The sequence below is a fragment of the Pelodiscus sinensis genome, chromosome 5 (genome assembly GCF_052426305.1).
Source record: "Pelodiscus sinensis isolate ZL-2025 chromosome 5, ASM5242630v1, whole genome shotgun sequence".
Lineage (NCBI taxonomy): Eukaryota > Metazoa > Chordata > Testudines > Trionychidae > Pelodiscus > Pelodiscus sinensis.
In genome coordinates, this window is record NC_143056.1 from 29,529,344 (window position 1) to 29,549,805 (window position 20,462).

The 20,462-nt window shown below is 43.4% G+C and overlaps 1 protein-coding gene across 11 annotated transcripts in view; it reads right to left on the reverse strand.

The window, feature by feature from the left end:
- UNC79 (unc-79 subunit of NALCN channel complex) overlaps positions 1-20,462 on the reverse strand; it is a 170,845-nt gene that overhangs the window by 29,431 nt on the left and 120,952 nt on the right. For all 11 annotated transcript variants that reach the window (XM_075926676.2, XM_089778372.1, XM_089778373.1 and 8 more), the window contains 7 exons: positions 19,244-19,282; positions 18,027-18,139; positions 17,854-17,939; positions 15,530-15,703; positions 14,342-14,410; positions 13,692-13,802; positions 2,447-2,551 (listed from right to left, as the gene is read on the reverse strand). In XM_075926676.2, the coding sequence (XP_075782791.2) occupies positions 2,447-2,551; positions 13,692-13,802; positions 14,342-14,410; positions 15,530-15,703; positions 17,854-17,939; positions 18,027-18,139; positions 19,244-19,282 (697 nt within the window). The remainder of the gene's footprint in view (positions 1-2,446; positions 2,552-13,691; positions 13,803-14,341; positions 14,411-15,529; positions 15,704-17,853; positions 17,940-18,026; positions 18,140-19,243; positions 19,283-20,462) is intronic.

Here is a 20,462-nt window from a genome sequence, read left to right on the forward strand (position 1 = left end):
CCTGCTGAACCCAGGATTGTGAGCTCAATCCTTGAGGGGGCCATGTATGGATCTAGGGCAAATTTGTCAGGGATGGTACTTGGTCCTGCCACAAGGGCAGGGGACTGGACTAGATGACTTCTCAAGGTCCCTTCCAGCTCTATGAGATGGTAGATCTCCATATATTATATTATATTATTATTATGTTCCTAGATCACAGAGTCCGGGAACAGGGAGGTCTGGCAGCAGGGCAGGAACATGTTAGGGGGCACTGGCAACCCAGTGTGTGTAGGGAGGATGGGAACAGGTGGCACAGCAGGGAGTTCTGGCCCCAGCAACTGCTGTGGAGCTCCGTCCCCAGCAGTGGCCAGAGATCTCTGTTCCCGGCCACGGAGTTCTGGCCCCGACCCTCCGTTCCAGCCCCAGCCGCAGAGCCAGGTAGCTGTGCAGCTTTGGCACTGGCCATTCAGCTTTGGCCCTGGCCATAGAACTAAGTAGTTGCACAGCTCTGCCCCGGCCGTGGAGCTCTGGCCGTGGTGCTCTGCCCCGGCAGCAGTGGGGCCAGCAGCAGCTAGAGAGCCCCAGAGGGCTGGGGCAGCAGCAGGGGCAGGCTGGAACCCTAGTCTGATGGCATCACAGGCCAGGAGGGGAAGGACCTTCCCTGGTCTGGCATATCCCCTTGTTTGGGATCAGTCAGGTCCCGAAGGTGCTGGACTAGCAAGGTCTAACCTGTAGTTGTTCTAATGGTTCTATAATTTAATCTGCCAATTTTACTGTTTTATATAAACAACTACTTATTGTCTACAACTAATGTACCAGTGTGACTCAGGAGAGAGATTATATTTGCTGTGCAGCACTGGCCAGATAAAAGGGGGAGAAGAGTATGATGAGCAGCACACTGTGAATGACCCAAAGAGGGCATCCACAGAGTCCAATATTTGTGTCATTTTAATGCTGACTCCTTGTCATTTTAAAGATATTTAATGGAAGCATCAGCCAGCCCATTGTACAGCAGATGACAATAACTGCCAGCAGATTGTGTTAAAAAATGCTGGTCCTTAATAGGTGGTCTTTGCTGGATGGTTGTTTTTTGGGGTTTGGCTACACAGGAGTCCTTAATATTTGTCTACAGTTAAAGTGAAATCCGGACTAGAACATAATCTCCCTTATACCTTTGAACTTGAAGGAAATCTGGATCTAGGTCTGTATTTAACAATCCAGGCTCATCTCTCATTTAGGCTACACCTAGACAGCGGCGCTATTTTGGGATACCAGAAGTATCCTGAAATAGCTATTCTGCATCTTTAAATGTGCCTGTTATTTCACAATAGATTTTGAAATAATGGGTGCGCTATTCTGGCGTAAACCCTCATTCCACGAGGTTAAGGGATGTTTCAGCATAGCACAAATTGTGTAGTTTGTTTTGAGGTAAGGGTGCAGTGTAGACCCACCCTTAGTTACATAGGATAAATGAAGATTTCATTGATTACAGTTGGGGCTTTCAAATGAGTCTCTGGCACTTAGCCCCTAATGACTTGCAATAGTAATTTTGAGTGCCTCCCTCCCTAAGATCCCTTTGAAAATCCCAGCCTAAATCCTGTCTAGGCCAGCAGAATAGCAAGGAAGAGAAAATATGCTTCCTAGGCTTGATCTACATAACAAAGTTAGAGGAATGCTTTCAAGTATGGGAGGATCCTTAATGGCCTGGATATACAGACTGTGAAGACAACTTTGCTGCTCTACTAAGCAGGAACACATTGAATCTTTGCCGATTAGCATGCGTTGCTAATCACATTCCATCACTTGGCTAGTTGTGGGACTATGATTGATATGAGCCCTAATCAGCAGACTAAAGCTATGTCTACACTACAAAGCAAAGTTGGAAAAAGATACGCAAATTACAAACAGCAATTTGGTATCTTTTTCTGCTTTTCTTCCGAAAGAGACTTTTCTGACATTTGGCCCATGTACCTGGGGCCAAACGTCAGAAAAAAAACCTCTTTCAGAACATCCCTTCTTCCTCGTGAAATGAGGTTTACAGGGATGCCCACAAAACGCATCTGCTTTTCTGACTTAATTTTTTTTTTGGAAAAGCAGACGCATTCCTTGGATACGGTAGAGCTTTCCAGGATCCCAGAAAAGCTCTGTAGTCTAGACATACCCTAAGACTCCTTTGAGATGGGGTGTACAGAACAGCGCATTAACAAAAGTACTGTGAGTCATCAACCCCTTTGACAATCAGGCCACTTATTTAGGTGCACAGATATGTATGTAGGTGTCCAAATTCAGGCATCCATCTTTTCAACTGCCATACTTAGTTTTGAAGCCCTGATTCAGACACACACATGCTTAACAATACTTGACTTTTTTTCTGAATGGTGAAGGACTGAATCACTTCCTCTGTGCTTTGCTGAATTAAGGTCTGTGCAGATAGCATGAAATGGGTTTAAAGGCATGTCTACTATACCTGTACCAACAGCAGCAGGTTTGTATCTGGTAAGGGTGACTTTAGCTTCAGTGCTTGCAGTAACTCTAAGATCACACTACGAGACAAGTAGAACTTATCTCTTTCCTAAACCAAAGAAAAAATAAAATAACCGAAGATGTCTAGAAATTCACCAGAAGTGCACTGATATCAAATCCTGAACCACACAGTACCCACATTCTCAATTTGTTTTTCATTTGTTTTAATTGAGATATTTTTAAAATGAATTAAGAGAAAAGAAACACAAAGGCATACCTTTCTCCTTGTCTCACAAGGAGAAGCATTCAAATAATGCACCAGTCATTTGTACAACACAAACACTGAAATCAATGGAAAGACTCCTATTGTATTCAGTGGATTTTGCATCAGGACCTGTATGAATATTTGTATAATTTACATGTACAGATAGGTTAAATTATAGATCTTATACATATAAAGCTACATGGTTAGATCTAAAGTAAAACATGGAAGTCAGTAGCTAGGCAGAAGAACAAAATTAGTACTCCACTAATGTAGCATATGTCTTTAATTAAGCCTATCTTAAAAACTCCACGTGATCATGAATTCTGTTGTTTTTCCCGCAAAATGAGTGTTTCCACTAAGCCAGCTCAGACATCTATACTGCCTTCATCAGTTCAAGCCAGTACTTTTCCACATTCACAGTAAAACCCTCCTAGCTTCTGCTAGTGGAAGAGAAACCCATTTTAAAGCATGAGAGAAAATGAGGAGATAGAGATTAGAATCTGTAGACCAAGAACATGAATTCTGGAAATGAGATAGATGATGAGATTAGACGAAGCTGTCACAAATCTCAATCTGATATCTTCTGACTTTAGGGAATAGGATAGGTGGAACAAATTTGTAAATTGTTATTGAAGCTAACAACTCAAGGGGTTTTGATCACTAATGTGTATTTTGAGGGAGAATTTTCCTGTAAACAAAGCAGAGAATTTGGGGTTCTGTTCTTAGCTCTGTCCTTGGTGTCACTGAATCCTTGATTCTGCAAACACACAGGGCTTGTCTATGCTACTATTAAATCAATGTAATTGACATCAATTGGGGGTGCAAAAAAACCACAAACCCATGAGCAAAGCAAACTATATTGACCTAAATGCTGGCCACACCAGTGTTATGTTGGCAGGAGACACTCTCCCACTGACACTGCTGTCACCTCTCACTGAGGTGGAATAATGATGTTGACAGGAGAGCGCTCTCCCGTCAGCATAGCGCATCTTCACCAGACATGTTACAGCAGCGCAGCTGCATTGATGCAGTGTAATCTAGAGTAGACTTTACACACATGATCAGTTTTTTGTACAAGACTAACCTGATTGAAGTCCACAGGATTGCTCATGTTAGTAAAACTTATAAACACACAAAAGGATTCACTGAGCCTCAGCTTTAAGCTCCGTATGGCATCTGTAAATGGATATAAGTAATATTTGCCTCTACCATACGAAATTCCTTTGAGGTTTCATTAACCAGCAGCCATACAAGGTAGTAAGTTCAACTGAGAGGGAAACCAGATGAATGAGCTGGGAACTAAGAGTCTTGGCTCTGCCTCAACAACACGCTAGGCCAAATAGCACCTCCTCCCAACCTTTCCAGTGGAGTAGGAACAACATTCACAACAGGAAAGCTGGCCAGTGCATGACAGTTCCATACCACAGCAACTTTCAAGGTTGCCAGATTTGTTTTCATTCCTCATTGGAACAAAACCAAAACTCTTTGAACATGTTAGTGAACAATGGCATTGCACTGAAATGTCTGTGTTTGATTTGGGAAGAGGTGTCAAAACATAAGAGGTGTCTGTCCTGGAGGGCTGGGCTCAGGCCTCAGTAGCCTGGGGTACAGGAGACCAACATTCAATTCCCTGCACTGTCCACTTCAAAGGAGAGTTTCTCATCCCAGATCCCTTTAATTCAGGAAAAGCAAGGACTTGAAGCCAAGCCTCCTACATCAATGAGGCTAGAGAGCACAACAGACCTTTTCTCTTAACCCAAATTAAACTTCTGGTTGAAGCTAAAACATTTTGGCATTGCCAAAACAGCATATTTTGATCATATGAAATAACTGAAAATGTTCTGACCAGTTCATTGCATTGTTACCTTTCTCGACACAAAAGTGGTCCCACCCCAAATCATTACCACTAATAATAATTTAAAAAGAAAAGAAAAACTGTAGCAAATAAATCAACTATCATCAACAAACCAAAAATATCCTAAGCAAAGTTTCTAACCATGTAAAGGAAGCAGACCAAGAGACTCCAAAAATTGGACTAGGGGATTTGCTACTGCTACTGATTTTATTTGTTAGGCATTCAGATACTATAAGTAATGAGCAGCATCATAAAACCCTGCAATAAACATACAAAGAGCACTTTGCTAGACACCAAAAATCATGGACGAAATAGAGACACTGATTTATGGCTTATTACTACAATTTGTAGGCCACAACACACACACCCCTTTGGTCTTAGAACTGCAGGTGCATTTATGGACCACTTCACCTTGAATAGTCCCTCACAATTTGTGCTAACTTCTCATGCTAACCTATCTGTTTAATCTTGTATTTAGCTGTGACACCTGCAGTACTTTTCCCGACCCCAAGAAGAACTTTGTGGGGCTCAGAATTGTCTCTCTTTCACCAACAGAAGTTGGTTTGATAAAAGGTACTCACCTATCTTGTTTATCTAAAGCTCACTTCAGGCAGTGTATGCTGCTCTTGATATAGACCTGGTACAGCTCAATCCCTCCACAGAACAGTGTGGGAGTCACAGTCTCTGAATCTCAATCTCCCTCCCAAGCTATCCTAGGAATAATACATCAAAGTGCTACCCTTTACGCAGTGCGTATTTTTATCTCATGCTCTCCATGTTTGTAAAGCACATTGAGATCTGTGGATGATGTGCAAATGTAACAACAGTCATCAAAACTGAACGTAGGACCCGCTGACATTTAGGGTGTGTCTAGACTGTGAAGTTTTTTCAAAAGAAGTGGCCTTTTTTGGAAAAAACTGTACCTGCATTTAGACTGCCGCTGTGTTCTTGTGAAATTAAATTGAAAGAAAACGTGGTGGTTTTTTCGATATTGGTAAATGAAAAAGAACGCCTTTTTTCTTCAAAAGAGCTCTTGTGAAAGAGCTCTTTTGAAAAAAGGCATTCTTGACCGCAAACAGGCCTTTTTCGAAAGAGAGCATCCAGATTGCCTGGGTGCTCTCTTTCGAAAAAGCGGATCGCTCTTTCAAAAGACGCTTTTTCGAAAGAGCTCTTTCAAAAAAATCCTCTTTCGAAAGAGGCTTGTAGTCTAGATATACCCTTAGGCTACGTCTACATTGGCCCCTTCTCCGGAAGAGGCATGTTAATTTCCAACTTCAGAATAGGGAAATCCGCGGGGGATTTAAATATCCCCCCGCGGGATTTAAATAAACATGGCCACCATTTTTTTCCGGCTTGGGGAAAAGCCGGAAAAAAGCGTCTAGACTGGCGCGATCCTCCGGAATAAAGCCCTTTTCCGGAGGATCTCTTATTCCTACTTCCTACTTATTTCCCTATTCTGAAGTTGGAAATTAACATGCCTCTTCCGGAGAAGGGGCCAATGTAGATGTAGCCTTAGTGTCTGAGCCTCTTCTGCAGTTGTCCCCAATGTTTTAGGGCTGCTGGGTGCCTGGGGCCGGGGCCACTCACGCGCTGCACATATGGGGGCGGGGCCGCTCACAGGCCTGGGGGCAAGGCCAAGCATGCGTCGCACGCCCGGGGCCGGCACCGGCATGTGCTACGACCCCGGGCAGGGGCTGCCCAGGCACCGTGTGCCCGGGGCCGGCACTGGCATGTGCTGCAACACCGGGCAGGGGCCGCCCAGGTGCCGCGTGCCAGGAGCTGGCACCGGCATGTGCCGCGACCCCGGGCAGCGACCGCCCAGGTGTCGCGCGCCCATGGCTAGCACCGGCATGTGCCGCGACCCCAGGCAGGGGCCGCCCAGTGCCACACACCCGGGGCCGGTACCGGCATGTGCTGCGACCCCAGGCAGGGGCTGCCCAGGTGCTGTGCGCCCTGGGGCTGGCACCGGCATGTGCCGTGCACCCGGGGCCAGGGCCGGCACCGAAATGTGCTGCGACCCTGGGCAGGGGCCGCCCATGCGCCCGGAGCTGGACCTGCCGCAAGCCCGGAGGCGGGGCCAGCCCAGATTGTTCTGCGGGCGCACATAAATGGCCCGGCGGGCGCCACGGCGCCCGCAGGCACCATGTTGGAGACCACTGCTCTTCTGCATGAGTTAAAAGCCACGTGCCTCTTAGCCAAGGCTGCAGCAAACTCATCCACCTTTTAGATGTGCTAGGTGCCACTAGAAGAAGACAGAATGTCACACCACACAGGCATGAGTTGTGCAGACAAAGCAAATATACTTTGGAGAGCTTCTATCATTTGGAGATGCATCTCTGAAATAACAATGAGAAGCATGCTTCAATAAATCTGTTAATCTATACGGATATGTCTAGACTACATGCCTCTGTCGGCAGAGGCATGTAAAATAGGCTACCCGACATAGTCAATGAAGCCGGGATTTAAATATCCCCGGCTTCATTAAAATAAAAATGGCCGCCGCGCTGTGTCGGCTCAGCTGATTGTCGGCACAGCGCATCAGTCAAGACGCAGACTGGTCAACAGGGAAAGCCTTTGTCGACCGCTCTCTTATGCCTCATGGAATGAGGTTTACAGGAGCGGTTGACAAAGGCTTCCCCTGTCAACTGATCCGCGTTTTGACTGCTGCGCTGAGCAGACAATCAGCTGAGCTGGCACAGCACGGCAGCCATTTTTATTTTAATGAAGCCGGGGATATTTAAATCCCGGCTTCATTGACAATGTTGGGTAGCCTATTTTACATGCCTCTGCCGACAGAGGCATGTAGTCTAGACATACACTAAGGTGCCACAGAACTTCTCGTTCTTGCAGGTTCAGACTAACACGGCTACCCCTCTGATACTTATCTCTGAAATACACTCATCTGCTCATACCCAGTATTAGAAAGTGAGCACAGCAGTGCAAAATAAATGTATCCTGAATGATTTTACTGATACTCCAGATAAAGAGCTACAGTTCTTAGATATCTGAATTAAAAACTGAATGGGCCTGACTCTCTACTCCAGTGTATGTCAATGTATTGTATTGAAGTCCATACACCAGATTCCCTTTCTCACAAAGGCTCTTTATACCACTTTGTTCATACATATTACACAAACATGTGTAATTTACCCACATAGGCCCCTTTAAACGGCCAGAGTGGTGTGAAGGGGCCTTAATGTAAAAGATAATAAGGCCCTATGCTGTTACACAAGTGTAAAATTGTTATAAATGTGTTTGGAGCTATTCAGCTTTGCTCTATGAAAGCTTACTCCCTCAACAAAGTGCCATGGGCTTATATAAGGACAGGCTGCTTAGCAAATCTTACATGAAGCCTGCCATCAGTATGTGTGGCAGGGTGACCCTGGAGAGTCATAAGTGTGGAAACTTTTGAGGTGTGCCTTTACTAATTCTGATCACCCTCACACAAAACCAAAAATCCCTCACACAAACCAAAAATTTATTCTTTCATAGAAAAGTCCATAACTTACAAAACAATCCAGCAAAACAAACTTGATTTTTCTGTTACACCAAGTTACAACACTTGAGGGTCTAGCACATTATAATTTGCTCATAAAGTTTCAATACGCAAGATGATATCATGTCCAATTCAATGCCACATTTACTTATTATGAGCCCTATGAATGTTAGTAAAAGGCTAAATTGGGGGGTCAAACTTCAGTGGCTGCAAGAAATAAGAAACCCACAAAGCATCCACTTAACACTTGAAGAGACACAAAGAAATTGAAGATACTGAGATTAACATCCTCAAATGCAAAGCTATTAACACAAGAGCGCCATTGGCATTGACAAGTCAGACTGGTGATGTGGAAAATAAACTTAGATAAGGAAATATGAGATTAATGTGAATCCCAGGACACATAAAGACAAGAGAAATTGGGCTATTTCTTCCACCGAGGATTAGAAAAATGTTGAATAAAAAATGTGGACAACTTCTAGAATGTTGACCTCTAAAATGCATGTCAAAGGGGAATAGGAATCATACCAGCCTGTGGAAAAGGAGAAACAAGGTGAATGAAATAATTCCTTTTATTGGACCAATTTCTGTTGGGAGGAAAAACAAGTTTTTTAGCTACACAGACCTCTTCTTCAGGTCTAGGAAAGATACTTTGAGCATCACAGCTAAATAAAAGTTGGAACAGATTGTTAGCATAGGCAGTTAGCAAATGTTCTAGGGGACCATTCAAGACAGAGTATTTCATTAACAACACTGCAATCAGAGAAAAAAGGGCAGATATAGTGGGTTACAGATTGCTGTAATAAATCCAATGTCTCTGTTTAGTCTCTGTGAGTTTTAATGTCCCCCAGAGTTATGAATTTAAGCTCCCAGATTAATCTTTTAAAAGTGTTATGCAGGTTTCCTTAGAGAACGAGGACTTTATTGGTCAGATAGAGAGTGATTGTTTAATGAAAAATGTTCCCCAACCGGTGATAGGTTGTTTTTGTTTTTTATCCTTTTCCCGTTGAGTACATTTGAGATAAAAGCTGTTATGCTCCCAATACCTTTCACAGACTCAAAGAAGAGCTTTGTGTAACCTGAAAGCGTGTCTCTCTCTCAAACAGAAGTGGGTTCAATAAAAGATATTCTGGGTTGAACCTCTCTAGTCCAGCACTCTTTGGTCTGGCAATATCCGTGGTCTGGCATGATGTTAGTTAGCTGGATGGCCACTTATCATGGGCTTGGCCAAGTTTCCCATGGTCCCATAAAGGTTGTTTACAGACACCAGTCCTGGGCTCTCAGTGTTCTGTGCTGTTATTTAGCTCTAATTTACCCCTCTTTTTTTCCCTAAGAGTCCAATAATCAGTGGAAGTTTTGGTAATGCTGCTAGACAATATTGACCTCCCTGGTTCGGCAAATTCTCTGGTTCAGCACTGGTCAGATCTTGAAGCTTCTGGACTAGAGAGGTTCAACCTGTATCTCTAATGTCCGGGGAGCAATAAAGCTACAACAACATTTCATACCGATAGCCCACACATAGATTGTGCTGCTATGGTTAGTTTCAGCAGACACAGCAAAGTTGTGACTTGAACAAGTTTGTGTCATGGAGTAGTTTCAGGGTTCACAAATTGTATTCTATCCAGCATGAAGCTCTGTATGTATTCTATCAGAGAAATTAGTCCTTTAGATACAAGGATTTCCAGGATAAGAAACACAGAGAGCTGAACTGGTAAGTTCCTCCTAAGGGTAGTCAGAAATTTGCTAGTTCTAATGCAAAACTATGGTAAAAGACTCAGCAATAACAAGGACAATGTAGCGTGAAGTTCTATTAAATGAAGCATTTTCCGGATATAAATTGCAGTGAAACATTTGCTAATGATGCCATTCTGGGTCACCAATCTGCATTAACAAATTCAAGCAGGAACTTGCATCAGGAGATATAATCAAAGCTTCCTGTTTGTAATTAAGTTGCCGATATATTCTTAGAATATATGACTAGGAAACATAAGGGGAAAACGTTAAGCAAATCCATACCAAAAAGAGAATTTTATTGAAATAACTGAAGTTGGGGTGATAATGGTGTTATGCTGAGGGACTTGGTTTTGGTAGTTCTGGATAACTTTTTTTAATCAAAGTCTAATCACAAAATAATTCAGCTGTGCTATACTGACAGTACCCAGAATGATTGAGACAGAAAGATTTTCAGATACTCTCTCATTTTAAGAAATAGTAGGAATTTATACTATACTTGAACCTCTTTAATCTGGCAACCCTGGGAAACACGGTATACTAGATTAAAGAATTTGTCAGGTCAGGGAGGGTGCTGCGGGGCCTGGGCATGAGTGTCATGTGAGTGGGGCGCTCCGCTCTTGGGGGCACAAGTGGCTCCACGCTCCTCACCGCGCCCAGGCAACATCCGCCACTGCTATGGGAGCAGTGGGAAAAAGTCTCAAGAGCATAGACGTGCGCACAGGGTGTGCTGGGTGTGCCCGGGCACACCCTAATGTCTCGGACTGGCTAGCAGCTACTGGAGGAGGAGGGGGATTTGACACGGGGTACCACAGCCCGTCACTTTCTCCGTGGCCATCTACGGGGCACTTTGGGGCAGAGGGCGCACGTGTGTGGTGGAAGCATGAGGGGTACATGAGGGGAACAGGGGCAGAGGGTGGTGAGGGGATGGGCATCAGGGAAAAAGAAGGCAAAGGGAGAAGAGTCAGTGAGGGAAGGGGGAGCACCAGGAGGATGCAGGGCTAAGGGAAGTTGCAGGTGCCAGGGGATTCTGGGGGTGAAGCAGAAAGGCAGACACCTGCAGGGGAAGGACCAGCACCAGAGGAGAGAGGCAGGGCAGGTGTGTAGAGGGAGGTGTTAGGAGAGGGGATGAGGAGGGGTAGCTCACATGATAAGAGTGGGGCTACTGGAGGAGTGGGCACAGGGGGGAGAGAAGGGCTGGTGGAGGGGGGCAGGAGTCAGGAGAGCAGAGGAGGGTGAGGGGCTGGGGGGCAGCAGGCATGAGGGGAGCTGATGGAGCAAGGGGAGATTTGGCAGCAGAAGGAAAAGATAGCAGTTTATAAGATATTTATTAATAACAGTGGCACATTCAAACAAGTCACATGAATTCAGTACTGGCGCGCAACACAAAATTCATTCTGCTCACAGGAGGAAACTCTTACAGGGAACACTTCTCCCAGCCTCTCTGCCCCTGAGTTAATGTCACACACATTGAGTTAATGCAACTGCAGGATAGTTGCATAAGGGGGGCTTGGTGGGGGCCAAACTAATTCCTATTGGTAGGAGGATGGTGGGAAAAGTCCTTAGAGGGGTGTCACATGACACCTTTTATTTCTGGTCATGTGTCCATCTTGCCCCAAGTGTGTTACCTCTAGAGGTGTGGCCAATGGGAGTTGGGGTGTGGCCAATGGGGGTCAGGGACGTGGTTAACAGGGGTCAAAATACATTTTTAAAAAATTCTTCGGGTGCACACCCTAATGAAATGTGCTGCACATGCCTATGCTCAGGAGAAGCACATCACTGCACTGCAATTTCTCCAGCAGTGAGGAAGGGGAGCAGACGTATACAGAGCCACTTCTTCCTCTGCCTGCCAGAGGAGGGAAGGTTCCTGGATTAGGAACATTCAGAGAATGGAGGTTTGAGTGCATCTGTAAATCTAGTTACACAGTCTAATATTTAGAATTCAGCCTCAGAACATCTCTGTGTGGTACAGAAGTATAATTGTTTCCATTGTAAAGACAGGAAAAGCAAGTGTGATGTGGTGCCACTCCACACTGGCATGTAAAGGGTTAATGGAGCCCTAGGGAGGCTGGGCAAAAAGAAGCCAATAGGAAAGGGCTACAAGAGATGCTAATCAGAGCCTGACAGGTGCCTATAAGAATAGCTGTGGAGCAGGCAGGTTCAGTTGCTCCCTAGACCTTGAGGAGGGAGACATGGCTTGAAGGATAAGGAAAGCTAGCACCTTGGACGGAGTAGTTCTGGGCAGGATCGGGGACATGAGAGCCAGCTAGCTCCTGGCTGACTGCTGGCATGCTGAGACCCTGAGAAAATGGAAGATTATGCTGGGGTTGTGAGGAAGTGGCCCAGGGAAGTAGACTAAGAGCCTGGAGGGAACATGGCTGCCATCTACAGAGTCCCTGGGCTCAGGAAGTGGCTGGACCCTCAAATTGCAGTACATTCCCCCAGAGTGTGGTATAGCCATAGGTCTGCATCTTGAAGAGGATGTCATGGTCCAGAGTTAATCCCCATGACAGCAGGAGGCAGTTGTGAGTTGCACCCTGTCACAACGAGGCACAAAGATTGTAAGTGACTTGACTAAGGTCACACAGGAATGCTAAGGCAGATCCATCCTTCTGTTCTTTACAGCATATACAGCGGTCTTGGAGTAAATATTTCTAATGGCTGGGCAGGATTTCCCACATATAGAATCTCCTCCTTCATAAATTTTATCTTTTACATGAGACATAAAACCAAGATACAGTCCATTTGTTAACAGAGATAGCAACTTTTTGCAAGGATTCACCTAGATGTCAATGTCATTCCAACTATCTGGAATTTCCCTGTCACTTCAGCTGACACAATGATTTCTTGTTTTTTATCATTAAACTGCTCTGTGGCATTGATGTTACCTTTATTGTGGCTGCTGCATTCCCTTTCAATAGGTAGCTTTATGCTGATAAATGGTAATGTGGTCTCTGGTGTACATGTGAAATATTGAATTGATGAAGCATGTAGTTTCTTGTGAAAGAAACAATCTCTCTCATATTGATTATTGTTGTGATAATAACGACTAAGTTGGGAAATAGTCTACTTTAAGGCTGGATAAGGCTTGTGTTTATTGGTTTAACAACTGATTTGATGTACTTTATGGATTTCTGCTAAAACTTTTGTCTGTTTTCTGCTGTTGTTTGTGTTGTGTACCCTCTTGTCAATAACTAATAAAAATGTATTTGACTAATTATTATTACTTGTACATCTAGAATGACTTTCATCCAAGTATCTCAAAGAGCTTTTCGAAGGTGGATACCTATCATCTCCTTTTTACATGGGTAGTAACTGAAGCACAGAAAGGTTGAGTGACTCATACAAAGTCAAACAGGAGTAGAACTGAAAATGTACCCCAGGTCTCTTGAGACCCAGTCCTCTGCTATGTCAGTCCACACTGCTTGTCTTCTGCTCGGTCAGTCCATACTGCTTCCCTATGAGCTTTGGTCTCAAGACATGACACTAACCATAGGAAAGATCCAAGTTTTTTGACTGCCAGAGATGTGTGGTTGAACACACGTGCTACAGGATGTGTGACAGGATTCACATTTTCTCACACATTTTTAATACCAGATATGAACAATAGAGAAGTGAATTTTCAAAGGCATAAAAGGTGTATCCTATGTGATCCTATCCTCACGACTTCTACAGCAATTTCTCTTTATTTGTGCCTGTATCCGAAATATGAAAGTAAATGTTATTGATAGGCACTGCATCAATCTAATTATGGATTTGTCAATTTATATTAAAGGTGCTGACATGACTGTGACTTGACATTGATTTTAGCTTTTTACCTATACATTTCCTATTTGAGGTAACCCATAATTTTTCTTCATGCTTTCAGTTGTCCCCAAGGAAAAACATGAACTCATTATTACCTTAGTGAAGGCTCGGTAGCATAAGCCACACAGTTCCACCAGGTAGGCCAGCGTGAAGACAGCATTCTGAATGACAAAGCTTAGTAATTTTGAAAATGGCTCAAGAAGACTCTGCAATGAAATATGATTTTAGGGAAATCAATAAATGAGCCATTCAACAAAATAAATATCATTCCAATTCTGTAAAGCTTTAATGGGACAGAATCTTTATTTTTAACTTGGGGGCTGTGTTGCTGTGGTTTAGCCCATTTCAGACAAACAGTTGTTCTGGCCTATGTCTTCATGTTTATAAAACAAATGGAAAGTGAAGAAATAGCAGAGTCTCAGTGTTTTCTTGATATCAGAACTGGTACTGCTTACAAAGGCTATTCTCCCACTGATCTTGCACCAGTGAGAGAGCTGCAGGATCAGGTTCTGGGAAAGTTTATAATTTCAATTGTTGTTTTAGAAAAGCATCAACTCTTTAGGACCATATACATTCACACCCACACATTCATGTATCCAAGTCTGAAGCATCTGTTTTTCCCTACACAATACTAGATTGCATGCTCACATATAATACTTTTCTAACTTGAGAATAAGGAACAAATGTGTAGCACCGTGAAGACTGGATAACTGTTGGAGCACAATTGGGTATTTCTGGACCTTACCCTGGTGGCACTAGTGGTAGATATCTTCAACAGGCAAATCATTATTCTTAAACTGGAGTCTAAAGAACACTGTGGAAAGAGAAAAGTGTCTTCCTCTGCACACATCAAGTTCTTAGTGGTGACAGATGTAAACACAATAGATGAAGTCAGGAAACAATCATTTTGCTACATTATCTTTAACCAGAGGCTGCCAATAAAATATCACGGGCTGCACTGTCCCCTCCCATAGTAAAACCCACAGGAGAAGGGTTGAGAGGAGGAAATCTCAGTAAATCTTGGCTTGCAGCATTCACTCCAAATCACCCTGTCAAGGGTGCTATAATTATCCTCTGTAAAACAGAAAATCCCCAACTTTTCTAGCCTAACAGAATTTGGTTAGTGTGGAAATATTTTCCTGGGGAATTAACAGGAGCCCAGTGACCCATGCTTCTGTAGCTGGTCTGGCCCTAATATCACTACTCTGCTCCACGGCAGATTAGTGCCTCAGAATCACCACAACAGCTCTAGGGGAGTCCCTGGGAGGGAGTTTTCCCCATTGTACAAGAAGTTCTGCAGGAAAGATAATAAAACTCCCATCTGTTCTATGTAAATCCCTCTGGGATCTTCCTCTCCACAGCCTAGCTCACTGGCTGGTTTCTGTCACAATGTAAATCTCTGCACCAGCAAAGAAGCATTGAGGTCTTGCATCTTGTTTATTTTTTAAAGCAACATAACATAAATAAATAAAATTGATCTTAGAACTCCCTATTGGCCATCTACCACAGTATTCATGATTTGATATGGTAGATGGTATGTAGGGACTAAGATCTATTTCCTTCTTTTATATAGTTCTTATTAAGGAGGAAAAATTGAATGGACTTTTTATTGCCAAGAATGTTAATTATCACTTATTTATTATGCTAATCTAACAGGAGGAAGAGAAAAAATATTCCCCAGACATAGTTTTGGTGGCTATTGAATGGAGGGTATAGCCAAAGGGATGGATCAGGCACTCAGCGCAATCTGATCTTCTGGAAATGTTAGGTCATGTACAATAAAATATTACAAATTATGTTCTGCATCTCCAACTCCCACTCCAACAGTTTTCAAACTATTTGCACATGCCTTGGCCAGTGGTACCAGAGTCCACATGGGCTAATCAGTTAAAATTACCCTTATAAATAAAAAACAGCATTACATACATCATACCTTAAGTGGCAAAACAAAAGGCAGTTTGGTAAAGAAAGTCTGAAACTGGTTACTAATAGTGGTCCAGAGGTTACTAGGAGAATCCATTGGCAAAGCTTCCATAAATGTAGCAATGTTTTCCAAACAACGTAGCATTGCGCCCCCAGCGGGCAAGTTTTTTTTGTTGTTTAATCCCTAGAAAACACAATGTGGAACTTGAAAACAAAATAGCCCTCAGAAAAAGACCATCTAAACAGTATTTTAAAACACATTTACAATAGCCAAATCAAGTGGACAATGCAATTTTCATCTTCTTCCACAAATAATTTGAAGTACATTGCTTTTCTGCAGCATCTACAGCTGACATGGTATGACACTGACCATCCACAGTGATAGTGATAAGAAAAAGATAAAGCAGAAAATATTCCCACAATAGGCAACTGAAAGACATGTCCATTAGAAACCAGCCACCGGCACTTCTCTGGCCTAGCAGACTGTGCGTGAAAAATTGTCTTGTTCACATAGCTATCATTTTACTATATTGGAAGGAAGGCCAGACTTGTTCAAGTGTTGAACATACTGAAATTGTTTTAGTCTCTAGTGGCTGGCCTGAAAAGATGTAAGCACTGCTAATGTTCTACCAAAATCTCTGCTTATAGGAGAGCTACTGAAAGGAAAAGAAGCAATCCCATCTTCCGAGAAGTGCTGAAAGATATGTATAGGCAACTAGCACTGTAGAAAGGAGCAGACCCAGCAACATCAATTCTGAGTCCCAGACTAGGGATGTTAAATTTCTATTAATGAACTAATCGAGTAGTTGGTGGAATTTCCATCAACTATTCGATTAGTCAGTAAGCGGGGTGCTCGCTTTCCCACTGTGCCTGTGCCTTTGAAATGTACAAGAGCCACCCACAGCTCTTGCACATTTCAAAGGAAGAGGCACAGTGGGGAACCTGCACGAGCAGGAACCGAAGCGGACCCCCTCATGTGGAGTCCCAACTGCTGTGCCTCTCCCTTTGGATGGTTCTTGTATATTTCAAAGGCAGAGGTACAGCAGTCAGGATCCCGTATGAGCGGGGATTGCTTCGGACCCCGCTCACACCATTTCCCATACTGTCCCTCTGCCTCCCCTATGCCCTGTCCCCAGAGACAGTGCCGGGGGGAACCTGCTTTTAAGACAGCTCCCGCCAGCACCAGCTCCTGCTCCCTCCACTTGGTGCCTCTGATACAGAGGCAGCAACGTGGGGGGAGGGGAGAAGCAACTAGTCGAACAGTGACTTGACTACCCATCCCCCTGCCAGAAGAGGTCTGGGCCAGCCTAGCCCCGACTCCTACTTCTTGGAGCAGCCTCAGAGCAGCTGCACCATACTTCCCCTCCCTTCCTAGGATCAAACCTGCCTGATGAGGAAAAACCGCAGCAGCATCTCTTGGTTCAAAGAAGCTTTTGATATGTCCTATGCAGGTTCTGGGACCCAGTAAACTTGCCCCGGAACCTGCATTGGGCATATCAAAAACATCTTTAAATCAAGAGACATTTTGCTTTCCCCAGAGCAGGCAGAGCTACCACAGCAGCAGCCAGGGCCCCCAGAGGCCACCCGGCAATTTCCCCCTTTTCCCTCCAGCCCATTGGCAGGCCTGGAAATGAGACCTGGAGTGAGTTGGCAGGCCTGGAACTGAGATAGGGACAAGCTAAATTGGGAGGAGAAGCAGGATGAGTAGAGAGACTAGGCTTTAACCTCCAGAGATTCCACAGAAGAGGACTGCGGAGAAGGAATTGCCATTACATACAGAGAAGCAGTGATTTTAAAGGCAGCAACAGAATTAAGAACATAAGAATGGCCATACTGGGTCAGACCAAAGGTCCATCCAGCCCAGAATCCTGTCTGCCGATAGTGGCCAATGCCAGGTGCCCCAGAGGGAGTGAACTGAACAGGTAATGATCAAGCAATCTCTCTCCTGCCATCCATCTCCACCCTCTGACAAACAGAGGCTAGGGACACCATTCCTTACCCATACTGACTAATAGCCATTGATGGACTTAACCTCCATGAATTTATCTATAAGAATTTAACTATAAGAAGAACCATGCTCAGAAATGGGGATAGTGCCGGGGGATGGTATGGAGTACAGCACCAAGGAGAAGGGAGGCCCCAATAGCTGGCAGAAGTGACAGCAAAACTCTGACTGAATATGGAGGAGGAAATTGTGGTTTGATTGTGCTTCCATGTAAGTCGATGCAAAAATCTGTATTGCCTTTAATGGTGTAGGATCAAGCTCTTAGTGTGCGGAATACAGAAAAATATACTTGGTAGAACCCAATACAATCAGCCTTATTGTAAACATACCTCTAGTAGTTGGCTCAGTGCAGCTATGGAGCTCAGCTCACTGAAGTCCATAAGAGATGTAGCCAGGGTCCGTAAAAAACTTCCATCTGAAAATCAAAGCAACATTTTTTTAGTAAGCGTGGGTGTGGAGATGACAGATGGTGGCAGAAAAGCACTGAGGCATTGCACATTACCTTTGATATTGCTCTGGAAGAGCTGTGGAAATATACCATTGGGAGCCAGCTGATGGAAAATGCAACGGAGGAATTGCTTAGCCACACCGGCAGCATTACCAGGGATCATCATGCTGAAATGAAAGAAAAAAAAAAGAGGGAGAAATTTCCTAATGGATGAAAAATATTTCCCAAATGGAGAAAGTAAAGATGATCATATTCTTCCTGGTAACAGATAAAGACAAATTAAGTTATGAATACAACAAAAGGGGGCCAGTATTATTATCCTCATTTTACAGATAGGGAAACTGAGGCATGAGGTAGTGACTTGTTAAGATCACCCAACAGACTAGTGGCAGAGTTGAAACTAGAACCCGGGCCTTCTGAGTCCTCTACAAAAAAGTCCTGATCCAGCAAAGCATGTGAGCATAGGCTTAACTTTCATGACTCCAGCAGGACTACTCACATAGTTTAAGTTTCCCAAGTGCTGAAGTACCATAGCTTGATTCTGGCTTAAACAGTTTACTTTTTCCTGAGTCTCTATACAGTGCCAAGACTGTTTTTGCCATTGCGTCTTCAAATCTGAAGCCAATCCAGCTATCACTGAAGTCAATTGCAAAATTCTCTGATTCTAGGGTGCAGAATCAGCTCCTGGAGAACTTCTTATACATGGCTGCTGGCTTCCAGGCAGTTCATTAATTTACTCCTCTCTAGCATCTTTCAGCCAAAGATTTTAAAGCACTTTCCAATCATTAATGAATTAAGCCACACAACATTTTTATAATTTCCAAAAATAAATGCAGCCCATCCATGTGATGTCCCTAGAGAAGGACAGCAGTCTATTTGCATGATGGGATATCAGTGGTAGGTGTTCTCCAGAGTTATGGATGACTGACTTAGTTAAAGCACACAGGTGGAACCCCTTCCCGTGGCTACAAAATTTATTCACCAGCAAAATTGGAAAACTATCCATATAATGAGCCATGGAAATGAGCTACAAGAGTAAAATTTAGGATTAATAAAGTCAATGAGAGTTTTGTCATTGACTTTAAGGAAGTCTGAATTTCACCCTGATCCAGGTTTGAATTTTTCCAAATTTGGGGAAGGTTTGGAACTGGACTTTTTGGTTCAGGCCTGTCACTATGAAACACAAGAAACTGTACCCATATTAAACAGGACATGATTTGACCCTTTGTACATCTAAAAATATTTTTTTTGGGGGGGGGGTATTACTGTACCTTTCTGCTTGATTAGAAAAACAGGTACTTGATGCCAACCTAGAATAAAAAGCAGAAATCAGCAAGTCAAACAAAAGCACTGTTCATTATATTTTTAATCAAGCCAATAAACTTACCAGTACAATTTGGTACATAGAACTTTTGGGTAATATGCCTTAAAGGTCACAGGAGACCCTGTGATCAGATGTGCAAGGGACTCCTAAATACATTTTTGTAAAGGGTAAAAGTCAAAGCCAGACTTGTAATATTGTCATAAATATTTGCCAGCTCAGAAAATTTCTACTTGTCCTCCCTTATCATCATAATGATAATAAAAGCATCTTGTATTCATACATCAAGAACAATTACTCACCCCGGGCAATTTGGAGAACAGAAATTTGCAGGAATGGTGAAGAACCTATATGCTGACTGAAATCAATAGGAATTAGGCCTGTAGGTGCTTTTGAAAATCCCAGTAGGCATTTATCTGCCTATTTAAATTCCCAAATATCTTTGACAATATGGCCTTAAGTCACTTAAATGCTTTGAAAATTTTACCCTAGATCATGGGTCTCCTGACTCCAAGTGCTCTGTTCTAAACATCAGATAACACTATTGTTGCTAGAGAGTAAAATGGATAAATATCTGTGTTAACAGACTGGTTATAATGGGGCAGTGTAACATCTGATGCACAAAAATAGCTTCAGAAAAAGAGAGAAAGCTTAATATAAATGTTAGAGCAAGTATACTGAAGCCACCTGAATATATTCAAGCTCATATTTACTTTTAGGGGAAGAGTGTGCTTTTTTCTACATGGAGTGTAAGAACTACAGAACGATTACCCTAATGAGCCGTCTAGGCAAGGTGCTGATGATGATACTGACGGAGAGACTGAGATTGCAGATAGAAGACCATCTAGCAGATGAGCAAGCAGGATTCAGGAAAGATAGAAGTACCATACAGCAGATATTGGCACTAAGATTGATGGCGGAGAAAGCTCGGCAAAGAACAAGAACATCTACAATTGCTTCACTGATTTTCAGAAGGCATTTGACAATATAGATCAGAAAGTGACTTGCGTCGTCTTGGAGTCTTACAGAGTGGATAGCAGACTGACATGGTTGTTGAAGGATATCAACAATAATGCGTAGGCAGCAGTGAGAACATGCAGAGAGTTGGGAAGTTGGTTTAGAACGAGTAGAGGTACAAGACAAGGAGATCCGATATCATTGAATATTTT